This window comes from Panthera uncia, chromosome A2, assembly GCF_023721935.1.
Source record: "Panthera uncia isolate 11264 chromosome A2, Puncia_PCG_1.0, whole genome shotgun sequence".
Lineage (NCBI taxonomy): Eukaryota > Metazoa > Chordata > Mammalia > Carnivora > Felidae > Panthera > Panthera uncia.
Window position 1 is genome coordinate 24,780,990 of NC_064816.1, and position 25,825 is coordinate 24,806,814.

The 25,825-nt window shown below is 37.3% G+C and overlaps 1 protein-coding gene and 1 pseudogene across 26 annotated transcripts in view; both read left to right on the top strand.

The window, feature by feature from the left end:
• The window catches only part of SLMAP (sarcolemma associated protein), a 149,720-nt gene that overhangs the window by 53,901 nt on the left and 69,994 nt on the right, over positions 1-25,825 (top strand). For 25 of the 26 annotated variants that reach the window (XM_049640773.1, XM_049640787.1, XM_049640780.1 and 22 more), the window contains exon 3: positions 11,379-11,526. In XM_049640773.1, the coding sequence (XP_049496730.1) occupies positions 11,379-11,526 (148 nt within the window). Of the gene's footprint in view, positions 1-9,596; positions 9,668-11,378; positions 11,527-25,825 lie in introns of all 26 variants that reach the window. The other variant, XM_049640799.1, reaches the window with a different exon arrangement.
• On the top strand, positions 11,569-16,431 carry LOC125929517 (rab GDP dissociation inhibitor beta-like; annotated as a pseudogene).

Below are 25,825 nucleotides of genomic sequence, written 5' to 3' on the forward strand. Positions count from 1 at the left end.
GGAAAAATATTTTACGCCTTGTGTTTAAGTCATAAATGGAGGTAGAATTGATAATAAATTTCAGTTGAAAATAAAAAAAAAGAATAGCTCTTATCTGGGGGTATTACTTACCCATCCTCAGGAGCTTGGATGTCATGAGGGATTTTGGAGGGTAGGTGGCGTTTGAACATCTGAGTCATGTGGCAGCAAATGGGAGCCTCTGTGTTATACTCAGTCTTGAGGGGTTTATTTTCTTTAGTTCCAACATCATTTCCTATCTCAGTCAAAAAGATTGTTTCATAAGTTGCTTTGTTATTTCTATTTATTCACGTAATAACCAAAGCACTCAGTTGCAAATGTGTGAATTGTCAAAACCTTGAGGAGATAAATCTCTTGAAGAATTAACTGTCACTAAAAATGAAGAGACAGGAGTAAAGACCAAGATGTTTTAAAATTAAAATTACATGCCTGGGCACCTGGCTGGCTCAGTTGGTGGAGCATGTGACTCTTGATTTAGGGTTGTGAGTTTGGGCCCCACATTGGGTGTAGAGATTATTACTTAAAAATAATGTCTTAAAAAAGTAAGATTATATGCCAGCCTGAGTGGTTGTGCCTAACGGATGGAAAAGGCCATTGTGGTTATTTTCATTACCTTATTAAGCATTTTAAAAAGCTATGAATGTTCTTTTGGGAGTAGATGTACTATTTGTATCTTTTAACATTTCCATTGAATTTGTTTGCCAAATAAAGTGTTTTATGTGTGGGTAGTTTTTTTTCTTTTTTCTTTCTAAGTAAGATCTAGATTCCTATATTTTGCCAATTTTGCTAGTCTTTAATGGAAACTTTTTTTTTAGTATCTCCCTCTCCCCCATCTCTTAGTGACTATCTAAATGAATATCAGCTGTACTTAGATTGAGCCTGTTGTATGCATTATTAAATAATATGTAAGACTACATCCTTTAAATGTAGTACCTTGTTCAGTATTTCCCACAAATGTGATCACAGTGATTTACTTTTGTGGAAAATGAGGCTATTATTCTATGGATGAGGTTTTTAACTATCAGAGATACAGAATGGAAGTGCAATTACTTTGTTGCTTCAGCTGATCTCAGGATGGTTTAAGGTAACATTTTAATATCACAATATCCCCTTGTTCTATCTCTACTATGCTAAAATACATGATACTTTTTATAAATACCTATTTTAAATATTGAAATAAAATATTTGACGTTCTTTGAGGTAATTAGAGATTTCTTGGCATCTAAAAAATTGAGTTGGGGATCAGTATCTGTTCTTTAATACCAGTTACCTAAAGAGGAGCCTCAAAGTCAAAGTTGAATGCCTCTTGCTGTGATTAACACACCATGAGAGGAGAAAATAATTAGTATTTGCTGGTCAACCTGTTTTAGGATGTGGGAAATTGGTTATTAATCTCCGAATTAGAATTTGGTGTAGGCTTTCAATAGCCTCACCTCAGAACTAATGTTCTGATGATATATTTATTTTATATCTTGCTGAGCTTCAGTAATCTAATTTACTTTGCCTGAATTCTCAGTGAAGGATTGTCACAATTTGCATATTTCAGAAGGATGTGCTCATTGTAGCTTAATTTTGTATGTTTTGTATTATTCTCATTAAATTTTGAAAATTTCTCCTTCCCACCTTCTCTGTGTCTGTTCTTCATAATCTTATCTCTGTTCCTATGTAGAGAGATAGAAGAAATACGTTTTCTTTCTCTTTTGTGAGCTGTCTCTATAAGAAGAAATTATTGTACAATGAGTGTGTCTGGAATATCACTTGGAGATGGGAAAAATCTTGGCAAATTCATAACATTTGCAAGATCTTTGGGTGGACAGGTTCATTCTAGTTTATGTGTGAGATTTCATTTTGGTGAAGAACATTTTGCCACTTTTCCATGTGTTTTCCTATAGCATATGAATGGAACTTTGTATTTCCCCCTCCAGTGGCACAGCTTAAAAATTTTAGCCTCTGAAACATGTGGTTCTTTGCTAGTCAGGAAGCCAAGAATGTTATAGAAACAAAAAATATATAAGTATATAAACAAACAAATTAATATATAACAGACATGATGTATTCTAAGAAATAACTAAATTATTGGTGGCAAAAAATGTATAAGTCATGGGTCTCCCTATTTCTAGTTACACCCACTGCAAATCATCCTACACACAGATGCTAGATTATCAGAGCTGTTAGAATAATCTCCCTAAAACAATATTTGCATCAAATCCTTTAGTAGTGGTTTCTCTTAAGAAGTCTCAACTCCTTAGTATAGTGTGCAAGACCCTCTCTTACAGCTTCACTTTCTCTTGCATTTCCCCACTTCTTTCTTTGGCTTTGGTTACCCTCTGGGGCTGGGCATTAATTATACATAAATGTATTGCAATACCTGTTCCTTTTCCACCTCCTCCTTCGCCTTGCCTTTCATTCAGATCACCACCCTCACTTCTAAATGCCTCCTTAGCAACTGACTGTTCCTAACTATACTTCTTAGCAGCCTCTCCGGATTTTGGTACTTAATTCATACTCTGTTAACTTATTCTCAGTGTAGAGGTGGTTGCATTTGGTTTTATAGATGTGCAGTTTCTCCAAGACAGGTGCCAAGTAAATGATGTGCTTTAATTGTGGAGTTAGAGTTAAAATTGACCCTTACTATTCTGATTGCTTCAGGAAAACTTCATAAACAAAGTGGGATTTCATAAGTTTGTACTCAAAGACCAGAGAGTGTGTATCTAAGTAGGAGAGGAGGAAGACAGTGTGGAGGTTTTAAAGGAATAATGTCAAATCTGTGATAGCTGTGAGACCATGGCAATCTACTTAATATACCTGAGCCTCAGTTCTTTAATCTATAAAATGGAAATGGTAATATCTACTTGGTAGGATTGTTGTGAGGATCAGAAGTACCTGCACATAGCAATTAGTCAATAGATGGTAGCTATTTTTATAGGTTGGGATTTGTTTGATTTGGCCCAAGAAAAGATTTGTAGGTTGAAATAGAACTAATGGGAATGATGTCAGGGAAAATGGCAGAGAAGGAAGCTCCAAAGATTGGTTCCTTCACCAAGACAGCTATTAAGCTAGCATGAACTCTCTGAAGCAATTGTTTTGAAATTCTTTAGTCATACACTTGCAGCATCCAGTGGCGTGCTTAATGAAGAAAGAAGCTGGTAAATTTCTGAGAATTTTGGGTTTTACACAGTGACTACCATTTTCTTTTTTTTTCTTTAAAAACTTAAAAAAAAATGTTTATTTATTATTGAGAGACAGAGACAGAGTGTGAGTATGGGAGGGGCAGAGAGAGAGAGGGAGACACAGAATCCGAAGTAGGCTCCAGGCTCCGAGCCGTCAGCACAGAGCCCGATGCAGGGCCCAAACTCATGGACTACGAGATCATGACCTGAGCCGAAGTGGGACACTCAACCAACTGAGCCACCCAGGCACCCCCAGTGACTACAATTTTCTATCCCTCAGCCTTGTAACAATCAGCTGTGGGTATGGTGGCCCATGGTTCCTGATGTGACTTGCTTGTCCTTCAAAAATTGTGGTTTTATGTTTTGACTGCTGCTTTTGATTGCTGAGGGACCAGCACAGAGACTGACCATTGTTTCAAACCCCACAGGCTAATGTGATTTCTCTGGCATCTTCCAAAGAAATTTAAAGAGACAAAATACCTCTACCCCATTTTTCTGATTGGATCCTGGCATTTAAAGAAATTTCTGTCAGGACCCTGGCTGACCACAGAAATAATAGATCAGAGACTTCAGTGACAACACACAACAAGGAATATAGTCTTTGCAAAAAAATAAAAAAAAGTTTGGAAAAGTCACTAAACCAACAACTGTATCCTTCATCTAATAACAACAGCAATCTGTAGAAAGAGGAGAGAACCTAATTTCTAGAATTACCACGTTACAAGATTCAAGGTATCCAGTTTTCAACAAAAATACAGAACATACAAAGACATAGAAATTGTGGCCCTTAATAGGAAAAAGAAATCCCTGAAGAAGCTCAAACATTGGACTTAAGAGACAAAGACTGTAACTATTTTAACATTCTCAGAATGCTGAAGGAAAACATAGACAAAGAACTAAAGAAAATGAGGGGAACAATGTGTAAACACATGGAGTCTATCAATGAGAGATAGAAAGTAGAAAAAGTAAAATAGCTGAAATAAAAATCAGCGGAAGGTTTAGTAGCATATTTGAGCAGGCAAAGAAGGACTCAAAAAACTTAAAGATATGGTGATTGAAATACCCTGTCTGAGAACCAGAAAGAAATAGATGAAGAAAAATGAATAGTACCTAAGGGACATCATCAAGTGTATCAACATGCACATTATGGAAATCCCAGAAGGCAAAGAGATGGGAGAGAAAAGAACAGAAAAAAAAAAAAAAAATTGAAGAAATAATGGATGAAAAGAATTTAATGGTTTTAGCTCTTATATTTAGGTCTTTGATCCATTTTGAGTTAATTTTTGTATATGGGATAAATTAGCTTTATTTTTTTGCATGTGGTTATCCAGTTGTCCAGTCCAGAGACTATTATTTTCCTATTGGATGGTCTTGGCACCTTTGTTGAAATTCAGTTGCTTATCGATGTACAGTTTTATTTCTGGACTCTTAATTTTACTTTAAGTATGTCTGTACTTAGGCCTGTACCACACTGTTTTGATTACTGTAGTTTTGTAGTAAGTTTTGAATTCAGGAAGTGTGAATCCTCCAACTTTGTTCTTCTTATTCAAGATTGTTTTGCCTATTTAGGGTCCCTTGCAGTTCCATATGAATTTGAAGATTGACTTTTCCATTTTTGCAGAAAAGGCTGTTTGAATTTTGATAGGGATTGTATTGAATCTGTAGATCATTTTGGTTAATGTTGACACCTTAACAATATTAAGTCTTTCAGTCCACAAATACGGGATGCCTTTCTGTTTCTTTAATATTTTGTAGTTTTCAACGTATAAGTCTTTTACCTATTGGTTAAATTTATTCCCAGTTATTTTATTTAGGTGCCATTATAAATGAAATTGCCTTCTTAATTTCTTTTTTGCATTGTTCATTGCTGATGTGTAGAAACACAACTGATTTTTGTGTGTTTATCTTGTGAGCTGCAACTTTGCTGAATTTATTAGCTCTAGTAGCTTTCTTGTGGGTTCTATGGGATTTTCCATATATAGAATCATGCCATCTGTGAATAGACATAGTTTACTTTTTCCTTTCCAATTTGGAGGCCGTTTGTTTCTTTTTCTTGTGTCTAGCTAGAACTTCCAGTACACATTGCATAGCAGTGGTGAAAGCAGGTTTCCTTTTCATGTTCCTGATCTTAGGAAGAAAGCTTTCACTCTTTCACCATTGAGTATTATGTTAGCTGTGGGATTTTCATGAAAGTCCTTTATCATGTTGAAGAAATTCCTTTCTAATCCTAGCTTTTTTTTTTTTTTTTTAATCATGAAAGGGTATTGGTTTTTATCATGTGCCTTTTCCGCATCAATCGAGATGATTGTGTGGGGTTTTTTTTTTTTTCTTTCTGTTAATATGGTACGTTACATTGATTGACTTTCTTATATTGAACCACTTAGGATAAATTCCACTTTTTCAGCCAGCCTCTGCTTTTCCAGCTTGGGTGAATTGCAAGTTAGGGTGAATAGAGGTGAGGGCCTTGCATCAGTCCTTTAGGTAGTCCCAGACAGGTTAGAACAGATAGACAAAATAATTTGTGATTTAAGTCTACTCTGCTCTCTCTGGAACCAGGTACCAGGGTCCCACACTAGAAATGTGGGTTGATCTCTTCAAGACTTCTGTTGTACTGGGGAAGGGTATGGGACAAGAGTAAGTAATGCCACAAAGATGTCCTACCATTTTTAAGTTGCCTTTTTCTTGATTCAGTGTTCACTTAGTTGCTGTAAGACTATTTTCCAGAATTCTAATTCTAAAAAAGTTGGTTTTGACAGTTTCTCCTTGTTTTTCAGTGTTTTTGAAGTGGGATGGGAGCGTGGAACTGCCTACTTTGCTGTTTTGCTGATGTATCTTCATTTTTTTTTTTATTTTAAAAAATGTCCTTCTTTTTACCTTTTATTTTTCTTAATGGATTATTTGTTACATTTAGTCACTTGTGTCCTTCTAATTTTGTATTCATTTCAGAATGATTCTTTTTCTCTTATTTTTTGAGTTCTTTCACCTTTTCTGGAGTTTTGTAATTGTGATTTGTATTTCTTTTTCATGTTTTGAATTATTAATGTCTCTTAGCTTGCTTTGAAATTGTATAATTTTGATCTCAAGGTCTGTTTTTCATTATCTGTAGGGATGTTATTCTGTTCTTTAGCCTCATTTTTCTTAAAATAACTGTATGGGATGGGGCTTTGATATTTTTCTGTTGCTCATTTTTATGTGAAATTTGTTTTCCTGAACTTTCAGAAGGGAGTCATGGTTCAGGAGAACTTTTCTAATGTCACAGAGCTCCCTCTCCTGTTGTTTTTGTAAAATGCTCAAAAATACGGTGGCTCTTTTTCCCTTCTCCAGTTTTATTTGGATCTTTTCTTTCCTTGTCTCTCTTGTCCCTACCTTGCTCAATTTTGGTTTCAACCCAGCAACTTTCCTTATTATAGAACCCTGCCTTGGAAAGCAGTTTTGGTTGGTAGGTTGATTTTAAGAATTTATATGACTCAGGCTGCTCTAGCCTTTTTCAGAACTTAAGTCATGCTCACTTGTTATTGGATTGGGCTAAACCTTTTCCAATTTCAGCTTCTCCTCTCAAATTGCCATCACACTGTCCAGTGAATACCTACTGACTATTTAGATGTTCTCAAATCCCTCAAATGCGCCATTGCTTCCTTATGCATTCTTTTGAACAGATGCAGATTTCATGTATGTCTGCTGGCTATTGATGTTTTCCTCACTCATTTTTATTTTGAGGTTTGTGTGGATACCTTGCCACCTACTTTTTTTTTTTTAAACAATTTCCTTAAAACTTTTTTTAACATTCATTTTTGAGAGAGAAAGAGAGAGAGAGGGAGGGTGGGAGGGGCAGAGAGAGAGGGAGACACAGAATCCGAAGCAGGCTCCAGGCTCCAAGCTGTCAGCACAGAGCCCAATGCGGGGCTCAAACTCACAGACAGCAAGATCATGACCTGAGCCAAAGTTAGACGCTCAACCAACTGAGCCACCAGGTGCCCCGTCACCTACTTTTGTTGTAAATATTTTCTGTGGGATTTTGGTTTGCTATCTTAGTCAATCTGTTTGATTTTAATTCAGGTAATTAAAATTTTATGATGCAGTACCTGCCATATCTAGAATCCATAATCCATTCTGTGTTCACACTTTAAAAACTCTCCTGTATGGGCTTAGAGGTTCTGGCCCCTGGGCTATGGCATGTCTACTATATAGTGCTTTGTTCTGAAGTTTGAGTGCAAATGTTATTGACCTATTGGTGTTGGATATTGCAAAACCTATCAATGTAGAAAGGGTTAGAAAGAAGCAGTTTATCATTATAGTGGAAATGAAAAAAGTATTTACACATTTTAGCAAAGTTGAAAGTGATGCAAATGTATTTGTTTATGGAATGAACAACAAGAACTTTCTGAAGGCCAAGAACAAATTATGCAACCTGTGAAGTATAGTTCCTGTGTCATCAGGAACAACAGAATCAACAATCAGAATCAACAGAACCAGGGAAAAGTGGTGGGGCAGGGAGAACCTCTCAGTTTAAAGACAACTGTCAATGCCTGATTTCGGGGAGCTTAACATTTATTCAGAGGAAAACAAGGGGTTAATTGGAGATAAAATCTGAAAACAGTGAAAAGTTGAACTTTGGCCACAAGCTACAGAAGGTTTTATAAATTCAGGGCTCCTTAAACACCTGCTCTAAGTGAATACCTGGTGGCTAGTACAAACACTAGAGCTACTTGGGCATTCCTTATGCTACTAGGAAGTAAAGATAGTTAAAGCTTCAACAGGATTTGAAAAAAATTTTTAGAGTAGCCAAGACTGATCTCTTTTAAGGGAATAAAAAGAAGAAGCCTGATAGAAGGTTTGTCAGCATAGAGAAGAAAAATATTTCTGGCTTAAAAATGACAAAAGATCAGCTAACATACCTACTTATGGGGAATGCATCCAGGGACTGTAAGCACAGTCCCTTCCCAGGCTCTTACAAACAAATTAACCTCTTTATACCTTCAGGAGCCTAAACTGCACCTAGAATAGCTTCTGTACAATTTAGACTGAATAATAGTAGATTGTTTCATAGAAGATGCAGAAGCATAATTTTTAATAGCAATTTTTCAAACAGCCAAGGGTAAAAGGTTAAAGCATATTAATGAAAATAGTTGTGCAGGGAAGTAGACTGATGTGGTCTAGCTATACACAAATGCAAAGGCTCAGGGGCAGGAGTGGAGGTTAGTGTGGCTGAGAAGGATGAGGATAGAAAATAGTGGGCGTTAATGAGTTTGGAGAGGGAATGGAGAGCAAGATCATGCAGGGCCTTATAGGGTGTAATAAGAGCGTTAGGTTTCATTCTAGGTGTTTGGAAGCCACTAGTAGGTTGAGAGCAGAGGGAGGGTGAACAACTACTGTAAATGATATGTGTTCAAGCTAAATGGAGGCTGTGCTTCGGGCAGTAATACAGGCGTATCAAAATGAAAAGAACCTGGTTTAATGTTGACTTTAAGTTTTTTTAATTTGAAAATTTGTGGTTTTAGAGTCACCTAAGAGCTATGTAAGAAGTGTTGAAACACACACATATTTTTGTTTGCTAAAGTTTGTTAAACAGTACTGAACCTCATTTCATATATTCTTATTTCTATACAGTTTAAATCAAAATGCTAGCCACAGACTACTAAATTGACTTAGTAACACGCTAATGGATCAGAACTTGAAGTTTGCAAAACATTGTAAATCTAGTATAATCCCTTTATTTGGCCTGTCAAGATACTGCAAATGAGCCACCTAGAATCCAGATATTGCCACATTTCCCAAGAATATGTTCATTGAAAAACAAAACCAAACTCTCTTATATAGTGTAACAGTAGGTTGCAGTGTGGGAAACATTTGGAGGATAAGCACTCCTACTTGACTGTATTACCTGTGCTTTTCTCCCTGGTGTGAAATGGGAAGGCATGTCCATTTCAAATGGACTTGTCACATATCAATACAATTTTCATTATTAATGGTCTGTAATTAAATATATGAACTGCTAGCCAAAGTAACAGTTGGTCTTTTTTGAATTACAAATGGAGAATAAGTCATTTATAGACAGCGTGGTAGCCTTTATATTGTCACCTAAGAATTAATGAAAAGAATGTCATTTTCGTATTTTCTGCAAGTTGTTGTATTTCATTTTGGAAAAGTTTGTGGAAGGAGTGAAAGATAAATGAAATATAAAGGTCAGTGCGAGGTAATGGGGAAAAGATGGCCCTTTCAGTTCTGTTATTTGAATCCTTGCTCCTAGTTCTGTGGCCTTTGGAAGATACTTGCCTATGCCTCATTTTTCTCAGTTACAAATGGAAGTAATATCTATATCATAGCTTTAATGTTAAGATTAAATGAGGGCCTGGTGGTGTAACATATATTTTAATAAATATTAGTTTTCTTCTTTCCTCTCTTCCTTAGGAAGGAATTCAGTGAAAATATGTTGCTAGAATAAGCAGGGCTGGAGAGTGTAGAAAAATGCAAAAAGAAAGGTACATCTTTTTTTTATTGGTTGTTTTCTTCCTAGTAAGTCTATTGTGCATGATCCCAATTGTTTCTAATTTCTTTTAGAAAAGGTAGGTGATAAATAGGTAGGCTTCCTGTGCCTCTTGCTCCCCACCCCACCATTTATTTATTTATTTATTTATTTATTTATTTATTTATTTTAAATTAATTAAAAATTTTTTTTTTATTTTAGAGAGAAGGAGAGCATAAGCAGGGAAGAGGGTCAGAAGGAGGGGGCGGGAGAGAGAGAGCAAGAGCGAGAGCGAGAGAGAGAGAGAGAGAGAGAGAGAGAGCATATCTTGAGTAGACTCCACGCTCAGTATGGAGCCTGACACAGGGCTTGATCCTACAACCCTGGAATCATGACCTAAGCCGAAATCAAGAGTTGGACACTCAACTGACAGAGCCACACAGACACCCCCTCCCTCCCCTTAAAATTTTTTCTTTTAATGTTTATTTTTGAGAGAGAGAGAGCTGGAAGGGGCAGAAAGAGAGGGAGACAGAGAATCAGAAGCAGGCTCCCTGCTGACAGCAGAGAGCCCAGTGCGGGGCTTGAACTCGACAAACCATGAGATCATGACCTGAGCTCAAGTTGGATGCTTAACCTACTGAACCACCCAGGCTCCCCTCACTCCCCTTTTTAAAGAGGGAAATTGCCCAAGTGATGAAAGGCAAGTTTAGGAGACCAGGAAGTAGTAGCTTTGTAGCCAATTCTAGTATTTGAGTTCCTGGTGTCTCCAGTCTGCTTTACTACAAAGAGTTTACTGAAGATGTGTCGTTCTTGATACCAAGTACATTAGCTAGCTGATAGCTGTTAATTCTAGGTGTTACCTAAAACCAGTTGTCCTTGCCTGTGAAATAAACACTTCCTTTGATTTAACCCAGATATTCTAGGAACAAAATTACAAAGAGTGAGATGCAAGTATAGAATTAGAATCTTGTCTACCTGGCTTTTTAAAAAATAACAGATGTATTTTTTTTATCATCCCAAAAAGAAACCTTGTACCCATTAGCAGTCATTCTATACCACTAATCTCCTGCTCCTTTATCCTTTTTCCTCTGACACCTCAACCTCTTACAACCAAAAATGTGCTTTTTATCTCTGGATTTGCTTATTCTGGATATTTCATATAAATGAAGTTCTATAGTCTTTTGTGACTAACTTCTTAGTTTAGTATTTTAAAGATTCATCCATGTTGTAGGATGAATCAGTATTTATTCTATATTGCCAAATAATATAATATAATATAATATAATATAAACATATTACATTTTGTTTACCTGTTCATTAGTTGATGGACATTTGGGTTGTTTTCACTTTTTGGCTGTCATGAATAATGCTGCTCTGAACATTCATTTACAAGTTTTTGTGACATATGTTTTCAGTTCTCTTGCATATATACCTCAGAGTAGAATTGCTGAGTCATGTGCTAACTTTTTGCTTAACATTTTGAAGACTTTATAAACTCTTTTCCAGAGTTATTGCACCATTTTGCCTAGCTGGATTTTAAATCACTTGGTGTCCAGGTTCTAATTTCATATATATTAAATGCGAACCTTAGCTGAAACAAGAGGTTTGAATTGATAGGGGAAGAAAAGCTACCTGTTGTAGTTTGTAGAGTTGGAAGTCCTTTTTCTTAAAGTGGGTTTGGAATTATTAGTATTAATCTTTGACTCTTTTTGTTTGTTTGTTTGCAGTTTTATCTCCAAGACACTAAAAGTAGTAACGGTACCTTTATAAATAGCCAGAGATTGAGTCGAGGCTCTGAAGAAAGTCCACCATGTGAAATTCTTTCTGGTGACATTATCCAGTTTGGGGTAGATGTAACGGAGAACACACGGAAAGGTACGGGTATGGATCGATTTTCCTATTATTTGTCTTTTTAAGTAAAAAAAAAAAATGTCTATTTAATGTTGTAAAACATTTCATGTTTGTAAAAGCAATTTAAATACAGCATTATATGCAGTGAAAAATTAAAAACCTCTTACTTCCACTACTGCTTTTCTAAAATTTTAAATTCTGAAGTGTTAATAAGTGATTTATATTTCATCACAGTATGAAAATATAGGACATTCCTGTGTTAGTTTAGGAAACAGTTGGCTGCAGTGACAGCATACCCATCCAACAAGAGCTTAAACCATATGGATATTTATTGTTAACAAGTCAGGAGGGTAGCTCAGACTTTGTTCACTTGACTCAGTAATGTTGTCAGGAATCCAGAGTTCTTACCGCCCTCCCGTTCTGTCCTTAACATGTTGTTTTCTTACGCCTTTGCTTGTCTTATGTTTTTGCTTATCACCTCATGGTTAAAGAGGGATGGCTGGGGCCCCATGCCTTATTTTCCTCATGCCAGTGTCCTTGGCAAAAACTGTGAGGCTGGGAAAAAATATCTTCCCGTGTGGCTCTTTTTTTTTTTTTTTTTTTATGTTGAAAGAACAATCTTCTGTAGAATCCTCTGAGCAGGTTTATACTCTTCTTGTCTCATTGGCCACATGCACAGCTACCTATGGCTACAAAGAAGCCTGGGAAGTTACATACCTGGCAAACAGGAGCTCCGTGATTGTCAGAGGTCAGTTATGATTTAACCCTTCCAGTTGTGCATACATTTTGGCTCAAACAAAATCAGGGTTCTGTAGGCAGTTCATACTACCTATGGAGTTATAAAATTTCACGTCTCACAGGGTTTGAAACTAGAAGTTCTCTAGCTAAATAAATGTAGATTGGCTTTATTTTTACAATTCTGAAGCTTCCTGGCTCTACCTGCTTTACTGCCTACTTTATGACCATGAAATTATATGGCTGGATCACAAAACTAAATAAATAGGAACCAAAAGTGTGCAGTTCCACTCTCTTAGTTTAATACGGACAGTGGAAGCAATTGACAAGTTTCTTCTTTTGCTTCTCTGAACATACTTTGATCTGGTGATACCCTGAGTCGTCAGTCTGTGACATTTTGCCCGGTAGACATGGGGATGGATGATGGTGGCTGGGTGGTGATGCTGCTGCTGTGTGTGTACATGTGCGTATATGTTTATATAATTTCACTGGTTGTTGCAACCGAAGTTTATTTTTATTGGGTTTTGGTGGTCTCCTCCAGGAGTTAGGTTTTGATGTTTGATTTTGATTTGGGTAGAATGAAAGTCTTAGGGATTTCCATTTACAATTGTAAAATAAAAAAGAAAGTTTATATTTTGATGCAGAGTATTGAGTCCTCCTTACTAAGAGAACTCAACTTATTTAAGACCATACTAAGAACAGCTGTGTCGGACACGGTACCATCTGTTGCCACGTCATACCACCTCTGGTACCAAGGCATTCAGCAAACACTGAGCCTCAGCTGTAAGTAACCCACAGAGAAGACAGTTTGTTTACGTGTTTTCTCCAAGGAATGTCTGTTCTTGGCTTGCATTTCCCCAGGAGAATTAATGGTGTTAATTAAGAAAAGAATGAGGTTATCAAATACATTTAGGAGATGCTTAGTTAACCAAAGGTAAACAGGACTTCTCACAGTCTTTAGTATGCTAACATATATGCAGATCTCCACGAGGGTGACTGTTCTAGAATGTAGCTCTTTCCAAACTCCTTCCTACTCCTCCCTACTCCTCTTTCCCATATAAGTTCCCATAAGGAACACTCTTTAGGACATGTTGTAAGAAGCTTAAGAGGACAATCCTGAAATTCAGGTTATTATTACTGCACTATTATTTCAGGAACATTAGATTCTTGCAGGCTTCTTTGAAAATTTAACTATCTTTTATGTCAACTTTAAGGAAATTAAGAAGATGTCTTCATCATTTAAAATGTTGTTTCTTTTGTTATTTATTGCCTCCAAAAAGTTGACTTATGTTATGCATGGTCTCTTAGGATAAGCTTTGTCACTAAGTTGAGTACTACCCGTTTAAGCATATGCCAGGAAAAAAGTTAGACTTTGTCCCATGCTAAACAGTACTATGATAAGCTTTATATTACTTGGAAAATCCTACTGAAATTATACAACACTACAGGATAACCCCTGGATCAAAGAAGAAATCAAAAGGGGAACTTTATATAGAAGGAAAGGAGACTTTTATACCAAAATACAGTAAATCCTTTACTCAGATAAAAATTATAATTTTAAATTCCTTCTGTACTAAAGAAGAAAGACAATGAAGGAACTTGGCATTTAGAAGAAATTAGAAAAAGAATGAGAAAAAGAAGCTGGGAAATAAAAAGCAGAAATTAAGAAATAAGCAAAAAACTATAGAAGGCATAAACAAACCAAATGCTGGTTCTTTATAAGTCAACCAACCAACCAGCAGACAATAAAACAGGTAATTCATAAGCCTTGATTCTTTTACTAGGTTAAAAAAAATACTAGCAAAAATATGTAAGATAAGGAATGAGGAAGGATACATAAACACAGACACAGGACATACTAAAAGAATTTTGAGAAAGTATTACATGTCAACCTATGGCAAAGAAGAAAAAAAAACTAGAGTAAATTGTTTTCCTAGCAAAATTACCCAAGATGTAAAAAACTTGAGTAAATTGATTTCCTTAAAAGAGACTAGGAAGTTATTATGGATTGACCAGAAATAGGCCTTAACAGCTGAATTTTAGCTTATTTTTAAAAACAGATAAATTTAATGTTATTTAATCCAAACATACATAAAGGTGGAAAACTGTCAAAATCCTTAGTGCCAAATTCTGATAAAGATATGGTAAAAAAAAAAAAAAAGAAAACTAGAACTGATTTTACTCGTGGCAATAGGTGAACAATTCTGATTAAGGTATTAGTAAATTAACTTCAGAAATGAAGCTAGAATAAACAAAAAAGGAGATTTTATTCTAGGAATGCAAAAATGATTCAGTATTGGGGAAATCTAACCAACATCATCCACAAACTAAAACTAAAAAACACATAACTGTATAACCAGCAGGTACTGAAAAGACACTTGATCCTTCTCTTCCCATCTTAGGTGGTGGCTGGCCTCCCTCCTCTCTAGCTCCATTTTACCTCTAGCCCTGGCTTCCCTTTCCTGTCAGGCTCTGAGGAGCCTGAGCATTTCCCATATCACTTTAGGGTGGCCTTATAGCCCCTGGCCCCTAGAGTCCCTGTGCTTTCTCCTTTCCTTGGGTGTTGGTCCCTGCCCTCCCCTTGCCATGAATGAGGAGTAAGATGTGAACTGTGATCATGCTGGGCACTGGCCTGATGGAATATATCCTGTCAGGTGTAACATCAGTGAATGAAAAGAAAATTCTTCACATTGATAAAAAACCTATATTAAGGAGGAGAAAGTACATCTATAACACCTCTGGAAGATTTCTACAGAAGATTTAAAATACCAGGAGCACCACCAGCATTAATGGGGAGAGGAAGAGACTGGAATATTGTCTTAATTCCTAAGTTCCTTATGGCCAATGGTTAGCTGGTTAAGATGGTGCTTTATACGTGGGCACCTGGGTGGCTCTGTCAGTTAGGTGTCCGACTCTTGGTTTCGGCTCAGGTCGTCGTCTCTTGGTTCCTGGGTTTGATCCCTACTCTGTGCTGACAGTGCGGTGCCTGCTTGGGATTCTCTCTCTCTCTCTCTCTCTCTCTCTCTTTTTCTCCCTGCCCCTTCCCCACTTGCCCTCTCTGTTTCTCTCTCAAAATTAACTTAAAAGAATTTAAAAAAAAAATGCTGCTTTATACAGAGGTTACCCGCTATCTGGATTTCAAAGTGACTGAAAGGAACTTTGTCTATAAGGGAGGAAAAAAATCTACAAGATTCCTTCCACTGAAGCAGAAGCCCTGGCATCTAGCTAAATGGGACTGTTTAAAAAATGTCACTTCCCAGAACTTTTGAGAGTGTTGATCTTAAGAAGACTGCAATGAGAGAGGTTGACAAGAGATTTGACTTGGGACAAGATGTCATAGATTTTACTGGCCATGCCCTGGCACTTGATAGAACTGATGACTATTTAGATCAACCATGTTGTGAAACCATTAATAGATAGACTTTATGGTAAGTCTCTGGCAAGATATGGCAAAAGCCCATACCTTTATCCACTCTATGACCTTGGACAACTGCCATAAGAATTTGCAGGGTTTAGTGCTATTTATGGTGGTACCTACATGTGCCTACACCTTCAGGTAGGTAGGTGGTACCTACACCTTCAGTAAACCACTGAAGACATAATTCTGCAAAATGGAAAAGTGATCAGTGTGAAATCTGAAGAAGAGGTTGCTTGCTATAAGCAGCTCATTTGTGATCCCAGCTATGTAAAAGACTGGGTAGAAAAAGTGGGCCAGCTGATCAGAGTTATCTACATCCTCAGCCACCCTATCAAGAACACCAGGGATGCCAACCCCTGCCAGATTATCATTCACCAGAACCAAGTCAATTGGAAGTCACATATCTATGTCTGCTTGATCTCCTCTACACACAATGTGGCAGCACAAGGGAAGTACATCTCCATAGTACAGTGGTGGAGACTGAGGGACTAGAGAAAGAAATCAGACCAGCTTTGGAGCTTTTGGAACCAATTGAACAGAAATTTGTTAGCATCACTGACCTCTTTGTTCCAAAAGATTTGGGAACAGAAAGCCATATCTTTATTTCCTGCACATATGATGCTCCAACTCACTTTGAGACAGCTTGTGATGACATTAAAGACATCTGTAAGAGGATGACCAAATCCAAGTTTGACTTTGAGGAAATGAAGCACAAGAAAAATGACATCTAGGGGGAAGACTAACAGCAGTACATTTTATCAACTAATTAGGACAAACTTAACAGCAGTACATTTTATCAACTAATTAGGACAAACATTTTGGCAAATGATGTATAGTGTGTGAAATCAATATTGTATTGTAAGGCCTTTTCTTTTCTTTTGTAAGAAAAAATTTTTTTTAAATGTTTATTTTTGACAGAGAGAGACAGAGCATGAGCAGGGGAGGGGCAGAAAGAGAGGGAGACACAGAATTGGAAGTAGGCTCCAGGCTCTGAGCTGTCAGCAAAGAGCCCGACGTGGGGCTCGAACCCACGGACTGGGAGATCATGACCTGAACTGAAGTTGGAAGCTCAACCAACTGAGCCACCCAGGCGCCCCTCTTCTTTTTCTTTTTTTTTCTTTTTCTTTTTCTTTTTCTTTTTCTTTTTCTTTTTCTTTCTTTCTTTCTTTCTCTTTCTTTCTTTCTCCTCCCTCCCTCTCTTTCCTTCTTTCTTTTTTCTCTTTTCTTCTTTCCTCTTTCTTCAACAGACTAAGCTGCAATGCAGTATTGATTTCACATAGACTTCACTTCAATGATGTCTGGCTCCATATGGCTCCAAATGATTTCTTTACTGCAAAACAAAGCCAAACTCTGAAAACAAAACAAAACAAACAAACAAACAAACAAACAAAAAACAAAAAAAGAAGAAAGAAAAGAAAAGGCATTTGATCAAGTTTAGGAGTTATTACTAATAAAAATTTTAAATGAATAGAATGAATAGAAAAAATTAAGTAAAGTAAGAATTCTAATTAAAATAGAATAAAAATAGTGCAAATATTATACAGGTGTAAAATGTATGAAGTAAATTTACATATCAATAAGGATAAATTTCAAACATTATCTCAAGCAAATTACAGAAGGATGTGTGTGGTACAATTCTATTTACATAAAGCATGAATTAATGCAAAACAGTACTACATAGTGCTTTTGAATACATTTATAATAAGGATATAAAATTATGAAATCACAAAATAGTTTTTAAGGATGTATGAAAGGATTTTTTTTGCATCAGTGTGCATGGAACAGAAAAACAATGGAAGCATAATTTAAAAATTGCCTGTGATGTAGCTATTAAAAAGATTAAATTAGGATTATATGAATTGCAGGGATTTCTATAAGATATATTGTTGAGAAAAGAATTACTATTAATAATTTCTATTTTAAGAGTCTCATGCTCTACCGACTGAGCTAGCCGGGCTATAATTTCTATTTTAAAAAGTCTCAGGGCACCTGGGTGGCTCAGTTGGTTAAGCGGCTGACTCGCTCAGGTCACAATCTTGCGGTTCGTGGGTTCGAGCCTGGCTTCGGGCTCTGTGCTGACAGCTCGGAGCCTGGAGCCCGCTTCAGATTCTGTGTCTCCCTCTCTCTCTCTCTCCCTGCCCCTCCCCCGCTCATGCTCTGTCTCTCTCTCTCAAAAAAATGAATAAATGTTAAAAAAAATTTTTTTTTTAAAGTCTCACCAATCCCTATAAATGTATACATATATGTGTATTTGATTGTTTGAACATAGGGAAAAAAACACGGAGGGGTGTGTGTGGTCATTACTATGAGTCGTCCTGGAGTGGGTGCAGAGGAAGGGTAAAGAGGATGGAGCCAAATGAAAAAGGGTGGGGATAATAAAACTACAATTAAAAACCTTCCACTGTCTGTGACATTTATGTATATATATAAAATAATGTATGTATAAAAGGAAATTTCAAAAAGTAGACAATATATGAAAATGGTTTTTTTAATACATGTATGTGTATAAAATCATAATTTTATTAAAAAGGTGATAGGAACCTGATGTCATTGAACATACCCATTCATACTAATGTCTCTTCTATTCCAACCTCTCCAAAACAAGCTGATTTTGATGTTTGGCTTTCCACATAGTGTGACTCCAGGAAGAAAACTCACTGGTCAGTACTGTACAAATAACCTTCCCTAAAGATACAAAATATTGTAAACAAATAGGATGACATTCTAACAGGTTTGTTTTTTTTTTTTTTTTTTTTTTAAGGAAGTGAGGAAGAGAGAAAGCCAACCTATCATATTTTCCTGGAATCGGGGCCTTAGGAACCCAGTGCTAGCTATTCCTCTGTTCCCAAACTCACAAACTGCTCAGACAGGGCATGAGTTTTCTGGGTCATGTAACATTTCAGTAAACCTCTGCTGCAAAGCTTGGGACCAGTTAGTTCTGTAAACTTGACATATAACTGCACTCAGTTCATCACCGAGGTCTGCTTCACCAATATCTGTTCATGGGTAAGCCCCTGTGAGCAAGGGGCCTAGTATGAGCAAGGTCAGTGGTGCCTTCCTTTTGCATTGTGCTCAAACTGCCCTCAATTACTTTTACTCCCCACAATAGGCCTTGTCTTTTCTGGTCTTCAGGCCCTTGCACATGCTTTTTCCTTTGGCTAGAAACTTTTCTAGGCTGGAAAAGGTGCCTTTTCATGTCCCTTTTGCACACTACACTCCCCTCTGTGTGTTTGCCTCCCTCACTAAACTGTAAGCTGCACAAGAGCAGGCAGTGTGTCTGTCTTCACTGTGGAATCCCCGTGCCCAACCTGGCACATACTGGTTAATAAATTTTAAAATGTCTTATGAATCTTATTCTACCATGTTACAAAAGTTCTTTCTACCACCTTATCTCAACTAAGATTTTGACAACCTTCCTCCTAACCCAGAAGCTTAGTATGAGGATCAGAAACTGGCAACCTTCTTGTTTCCCACAACCCTTTTTATTTTGCTGTGACTCAGTTACCTCTCTTTAACCTATCTAAACTTTATTCATCTAATAAAATGGGACTCTTGATACTACTACCTACCTCAAGGTTTATGGTATAATGTTCAATGTGAATGTTGGTAAAGCGTATACAAAGTTCTCATCTCTGGGACAGGTACTTTTATTATTAACAAAACCTTTACCAGGCACCTGTACCATCTCTTGCCATTAAGTCTGCCTCTCTTTCTCAGTAGCTGCAGCCCCAGGCTCCTTTACCTGTCTGTCCTTTCAAACCTGTCATTGGCCATTTCAATTCTTACTAACTTCTAGACTGCCCCTTCACTCTTAGTTTTGCTGTCCTTGTTCATTCCTAGCTTTTGGTAACTTTCACCAGAAGCTTTACTTCCTTCACTTTCTAGCTGCTAGGGAAAATCACAAAGCTGATTCAGCAGAGACTGTGCCAGATTTGCTGGGGTGACTAAGAGAATCTTTCTGATGGCATGGCAGTCTTCTTTTGTTCATTTAAAAAGTGGATTCTCAGGGTACCTGGGTGGCTCAGTTGGCTAAGCGTCTGACTTCAGCTCGGGTCATGATCTCACAGTCTGTGACTTCAAGCCCCACGTTGGGCTGTGCACCAACAGCTCAGAGCCTGGAGCCTGCTTTGGATCCTTTGTCTCCCTCTCTCTCTGCCCCTCCCCTATTCGCACTCTGTCTCTCTCTCAAGAATAAAAACATAAAATAAATAAAATAAAAAGTGGATTCTTGACCCAGGAATTATCTGCACCACAATTACCTGCAGAACTTTTAAAACTGTGGATATCTAGATCCCACTCTTCAGTCCTAAGAAGAAGATTTGCAAGGTGTGGAGACTGAACATACCTATTTTTTTTTAAGTTTATTTATTTATTTTGAGAGAGAGAGAAAATGTGCATGCATAGGGGAGGGGCAGAGAGAGATGGAGAGAGAATCCCAGGCAGGCTCCATGCTGTCAGCAAGGAGCTCACTGTGGGGCTTGATCCCCTGAACTGTAAGATCATGACCTGAGCTGAAACTGAGTCAGCAGCTTAGTCGACTGAGCCACCCAAGTGCCCCTGAACATACCTATTTGTTTTTATTTTATTTTTTATTTTTTAAAATTTACATCCAAATTAGTTAGCATATAGTGCAACAATGATTTCAGGAGTAGATTCCTTAGTGCCCCTTACCCATTTAGCCCATCCCCCCTCCTACACCCCCTCCAGTAACCCTCTGTTTGTTCTCCATATTTATGAGTCTCTTCTGAACATACCTATTTTTTAAAAGCCTTGGTTGTTCTTTTGGAAACTAGGTTTAAGAACCCTGCTCAATTAAGTTTCTGGCAGCAGCTGTGTTATATGCTTTCCCTTGTCCTCGAGCCCCTTATAATTACCCTGTACATAGCTTAATTTCCCCTTCAAACTAGAACATTCTACTGATTTCCCAATTTCTTGTATTATTCCATCATTCTCTCAAACACTCAGAATCCTGGTATTTTTTTTGAATCTTGTCTCTTCCTTACCTCTAGCAGCTGTGCCATCCAGGTCATTTGTCTCCTTTCCCTGCTCCTACTTGTTTCTCCTGTTGCCAACCTCAGGTGTTACACTAGCTCTCCCCTTCTCACCGCCATACTCTGCCAATCCATTGCCTCCAACATATCCTTCTGTTATACTTTTGGCATTCTCCTTGTAGAAGGCTGTGCCATACTGTACAATAAAGTCTGAAATGCTTGATTGTACACTTGAGGCCCTCAAAAATATAGATTCAGTTCAGAGTTTTTATTTTGTTTCCCATTACTTTCTTGAATATATGTTAAGCTGTTAAACTAAAATAGAGGTAAGATGGTGTATAGAAAAGATTCTTTTGAATCCTGGCACTGCCACTTGCCGAAGGTATGATCTCAAGCAAGTTAACTTTAGCCTCTTTGACCTTGTCTGATCTGTCTCATCTGTCATATAAGACATAAAAATGACTATCTGCATGGTTTGTTGTAAGTAGTTAACATGTATTGTGTAATTAGCCTGGGGCCTGGCACCGAGAGGGCCTTGAAATGTATTCTTTCCCTGCTCTCTCAAGTCTCCTCCAGCTGTTACATCCTATTCTTTCTGTGTCTTTGCTCAGGCCGTTCTCTCAGCCTTTCCTTCCGTTTCCAGTTTTTTTTTTTTTTTTTTTTTTTTTTTTTTTAGCCTTTTTAATAAATCCTTCCCCTGCCCTTGTCCATTCCAAATTCCCATAGTATACCTCTTATAGCATTTGTGAAAAATGTCCCCCTTGGTTGTTATGTTAGATACTTCTTGTTCTCTCTACAAAATAAATTGAAATCTCCTCGAGGACAAGGACCTAGTCATAATCATGTTGGTTTTCCCCGGCTTTACCAGCGTACTGCTTTGTAGCCAGCAGATTCTCACTGAATATTTAGCAAATAGGTAAAGCCAAAGAACCACTACTCCTTGTGCATAAATCAAAAAGTAAACCAACAAGAAGTATTGCTCCATTGTATGCTAGAGAAATAAAGCTGCAAATGAATTCACATGCACAGAGAAAGGATTTTTCCCACCAAATAAATAGCTAAAAACAGGATTTCTGGGAGAAACAGCTGACTCTGAGTCTAGGCAGGAAATGTACAGGGTGAGCCTAGAAGATTCTGTCATATTATAAAACAGTGAAGCTATCTAAGACTGGTAGGATTGTGTCAGAAAACTCGAATTAACATGGAGTTCCAGCTGATCAAAGATGGGACAGTTGCACATCAAATAATAACTATGGTGGATTGAAATATATCAAATGTGCTTAAATCCATGAATTTAAATAATACAAGAAGGCAAAAAGATTTGATCACCCTTGGAAGCCCAGACAAACCATTCTGAAAACAAGTAAATAAAGAGAAGGCATAAACCATGTATGCGACCTTTCCTATAGAAATTATTCCTGGTATATACAATTAGTTGAGGAGGGAAAGCTTTTTATTACTGTACTCCAGCTCACAAGTAAAGACAGAATGATAGAATATCAATACAAAAAAAAATTCTTTAGAATTAATGTTACTTGTCTCTTCAGCGAACTTTCCCTACCTCTTTTCTGACTTAAAAAAAAATCTTTAAGTCGAAAGATTTATGAAGGGAAAAATTCAGGAATGAAAGTTTGGGAACTCTTTTATCTTAGATTGCAGTCAAAAGACAATTAAACAAATTATTCTCCAGTTTGGAAATGTTAACACCTCTCATTTAGGTCTTGGTTTTATAAATGTTTCTTATACTTCTTTGGTCTTCTTCCTGTTACTTCCAGTCATTTCAAGAGATCTTCAAGGGGTGTCTGGGTGGCTCATTCGGTTAAGCATCTGACTCTTGATATCAGCTCAGGTCATGATCTCACTGTTGTGGGATCAAGCCCTGCATCAGGCTCTGTGCACTGGGTGTGGAGCCTGCTTGGGATTCTCATTCTCTCACTTACTCACTCTCTCTCTCTCTCTCTCTCTCTGTCACTCTCCCTCTCTGTCTCTCTCACTCTCCCCCTCTCTCCCTCCCTCTCCCTCTCTTCCTCTCCCCTTCCCCCACTCTCCTCACTCTCTCTCTCTCTCAAAATAAATAAACATTAAAAAAAAAGATCTCTCAAACTACTCAAATATAGAGTAGTGTTGATCTTCCTACTCAGTGCAGGAATAGAGATAGAACCAGACTACAACATATCCCAGAAGTTTCAGTCTCCCAGTCCAGGGCCTTAAACAGCTTTTTAAACTAATCACAGTGAACATGGGTCTTTTAAGTGATGTTTGTGTGAAGAGGCAATAGAAAAGGCTGACTTCATACCGTAAAGTAAACGTATTAACTCAAAAGCAAGATAATCTGTGTAAGATACTAGAGATAAAAACCCACAAACGACAGCTTGGGTAGTCTTCATTTTGATTTTTAATAAAGTCTCACAACTAAAAGTAATTGCAGATTTTTCTCCATAGATACCTTATTTCTTTGATTCAGACACATCTGTTTTTCATGTTTTAACATTTCTGAAATTTACATGTAGCTTATAATGCATATGCATACAGGTTCCCTTGCTGTCAGAAAAAAAGAGCATTCCTATGAAACCTTTTCAAAATGGCGTAAAGAAGCAATTACCATGAATTTATATGGAAAGAGTTTTTAGAGTTCCCAGACCCAAAAAGTAACCTCTCTTAGGCTTTTCTGTTACCTTAGGACATATCTTGCTAATGGATGCACAAAATAAACTGAGATTAAGTACAGATGCTCACAGACACAGTTCAAAGTTATGGCAGCTCAAGACTGAGCTGCTGAGTATAGTTTGTGGGGAGGGAGCTTTGTGGGACTGTTCTTACTACCTCTGTTAACAGCTTGCTGCAAAACAAATGCTGAATGCTGCTTACACTTTGATTTTCATAATTAGCCAAAATCCTTTCCAGTTATTTCTTTCAGTTAGGAAAACAGGTACTAATGTAGGTTTTTCATAGATGCAAAGTAATGTAACACAAACTTTTAAAAAGCAATGGGTACTTGTATTTAATGTGGCAGTGATCCTGTGGCCTCCTTAGTCTGCCCAAGAAACTTTTAAATTGTGTGTTTTACAATTAATTTTGTCTTTGAATCTTGTAAATATGGTAAATAATGTTTCTGAGTGAATTTTGAGTGAAATTTGTTTACAAAGTACTTCATAGAATATTTTACAGCAGTACTTTTCCAAAGTATTTTTTTATAATACTGTATATATCATATATAAAATACCCTAATATTAGTTCCTGTGTTAAGTGTTCTGAAAACAGGGGCCAGGGATGCTCAATGGTCAAATAAGCTTGGAAAATGCATCTTACTTTTAGAGCCTCATGATGGACAAAAAGTCCTTTAAGCTCTGTGAAAGACTTGTAAAAAAAAAAAAAAAATTCTTTCCATCTCTTTTTACCAAGTATTTCCCAAACTTTTCTGACCCCCAAATCCTTTTTTGTTAACACCTGCTAACACTCCATTTTGGGAAATACTGCTATGTAGAGTTGATTAATGTAAGTGTTAGAACAAAACATTTTTATCAGGTAGTTTTAAATACTTGCCTGTTGCAAATTAAAAAAAAACTGTTCTGTGCATCTAGGTATCACAAGAACCTTTTCAAAGGAAGGGTTGGCTAGACTAGATGGTCAGCTTAGTCAGACGTGATCTTTAACTGCTTTCAGTAGTACACCAACCCTGTGCTACCCAATCAGTATTAGCCCTTGATTCGTCTCACAGATTTGTACGTCAGTCCAGGTGCTGGACTTTGGGGTGATAAATCTGAGCAATGGGGGGTGCCTGGGTGGCTCAGTTGGTTAAATATCCAACTTCGGCTCAGGTCATGATCTCACAGTTTGTGGGTTCGACCCCCACATCGGGCTCATGCTGACAGCTCAGAGCCTGGAGCCTGCTTCAGATTCTGTGTCTCCTTCTCTCTCCACCCTGCCCCCACTCGTGCTCTGTCTCACTCTGTCTCTCAAAAATAAATAAATGTAATAAAAAAAATTAAAAAAAAATAAGTCTGAGCAATGGAGATTCTGATGTAATATATCACAGCTTGTCAGCTCTGGCACTGCAGTTTTATTCTATTAACTCACTGCACCTATTTTTTTAGACTTTATTACCAATTTAATAAATATATTGGTCAGGTGTCAGTACTCTTGGATCTTCTTGTATTGTGCTCGTGTATTTATTGTAACCTGTTTATAGTAAATCTCTGGGAGAGCCATAGAACTGGGGATGAATCTGTCCCTTCCTATGTTCTGCCAGGAAAAGGAGGGAGTTAGGTGGTTCTTGAAAGTGTAGGTGAACCCTACTGTCCTCAAAGTAAGAGATGTCTTCACCCCTGGTAATTAAAGCTGTAAAATATTAACCAGATATGTGCTTTGGCATATTCAGTAATCATTTATTAAATGCCTAGTTTGTACCAGATAACTCTCCCTAGTACAGGATTTAAAAAGTGAAAAGCAACCAATCCTTGTTCCTGTCACAGAGTTGACTCTAACTGGTGAGACAATAGTTGTATAAATGATAAATATTCATAATCCAATGTGCTCAGTATTATAAGAAGTAGATATAGGAGACTTTGGGGACCTCTAACTCAGATACTGAGTTTGGTGAAGGAAGTAGAATGTCTGAGCTGAATGGATAAGTGGCATTTGGTTATGGAGGCAAAGGGATAAAGGACATCACTGACAGAACAGCTTGTAAAGTGCATGGAGTTGTGAAAAGTAAGGGATTTGGAGATGAAGGTAGCTTAGTCTTGCACAGGGTGTTTTTGGTAGCAGGATGGAGGATGAGGCCTGAAAGGAAGGAAGGAGCCCAATGTTTCAGGGCTGTGATTGCTGTGTTAGGCAGTTTAGAAGCCTGTCCCATAGATGGTTCCTGATTTGTGTTAGCACTTTTCAATAATAAGTTAATGAAAATTGAGTAAACTATGCTAAATTTCTTAAGTTTACTGTGTATTTCCAGATGTCAGAATAATATCCATGTTTATAAGATCATCTTGATGATTCATGGGTTTGAGCACTTAATGATTTACCTGTACCTAAATGCATTAGCTCTATTCTTAATAAGTTTCATTGAAATATAATTTACTTGCAACACCAGTTTTACAAGCACAACTCACTGAGTTTTGACAAATGTATACTGTCCTATAATTGCCACCGCCCTAATCATGATACAGTAAATTATGCATAT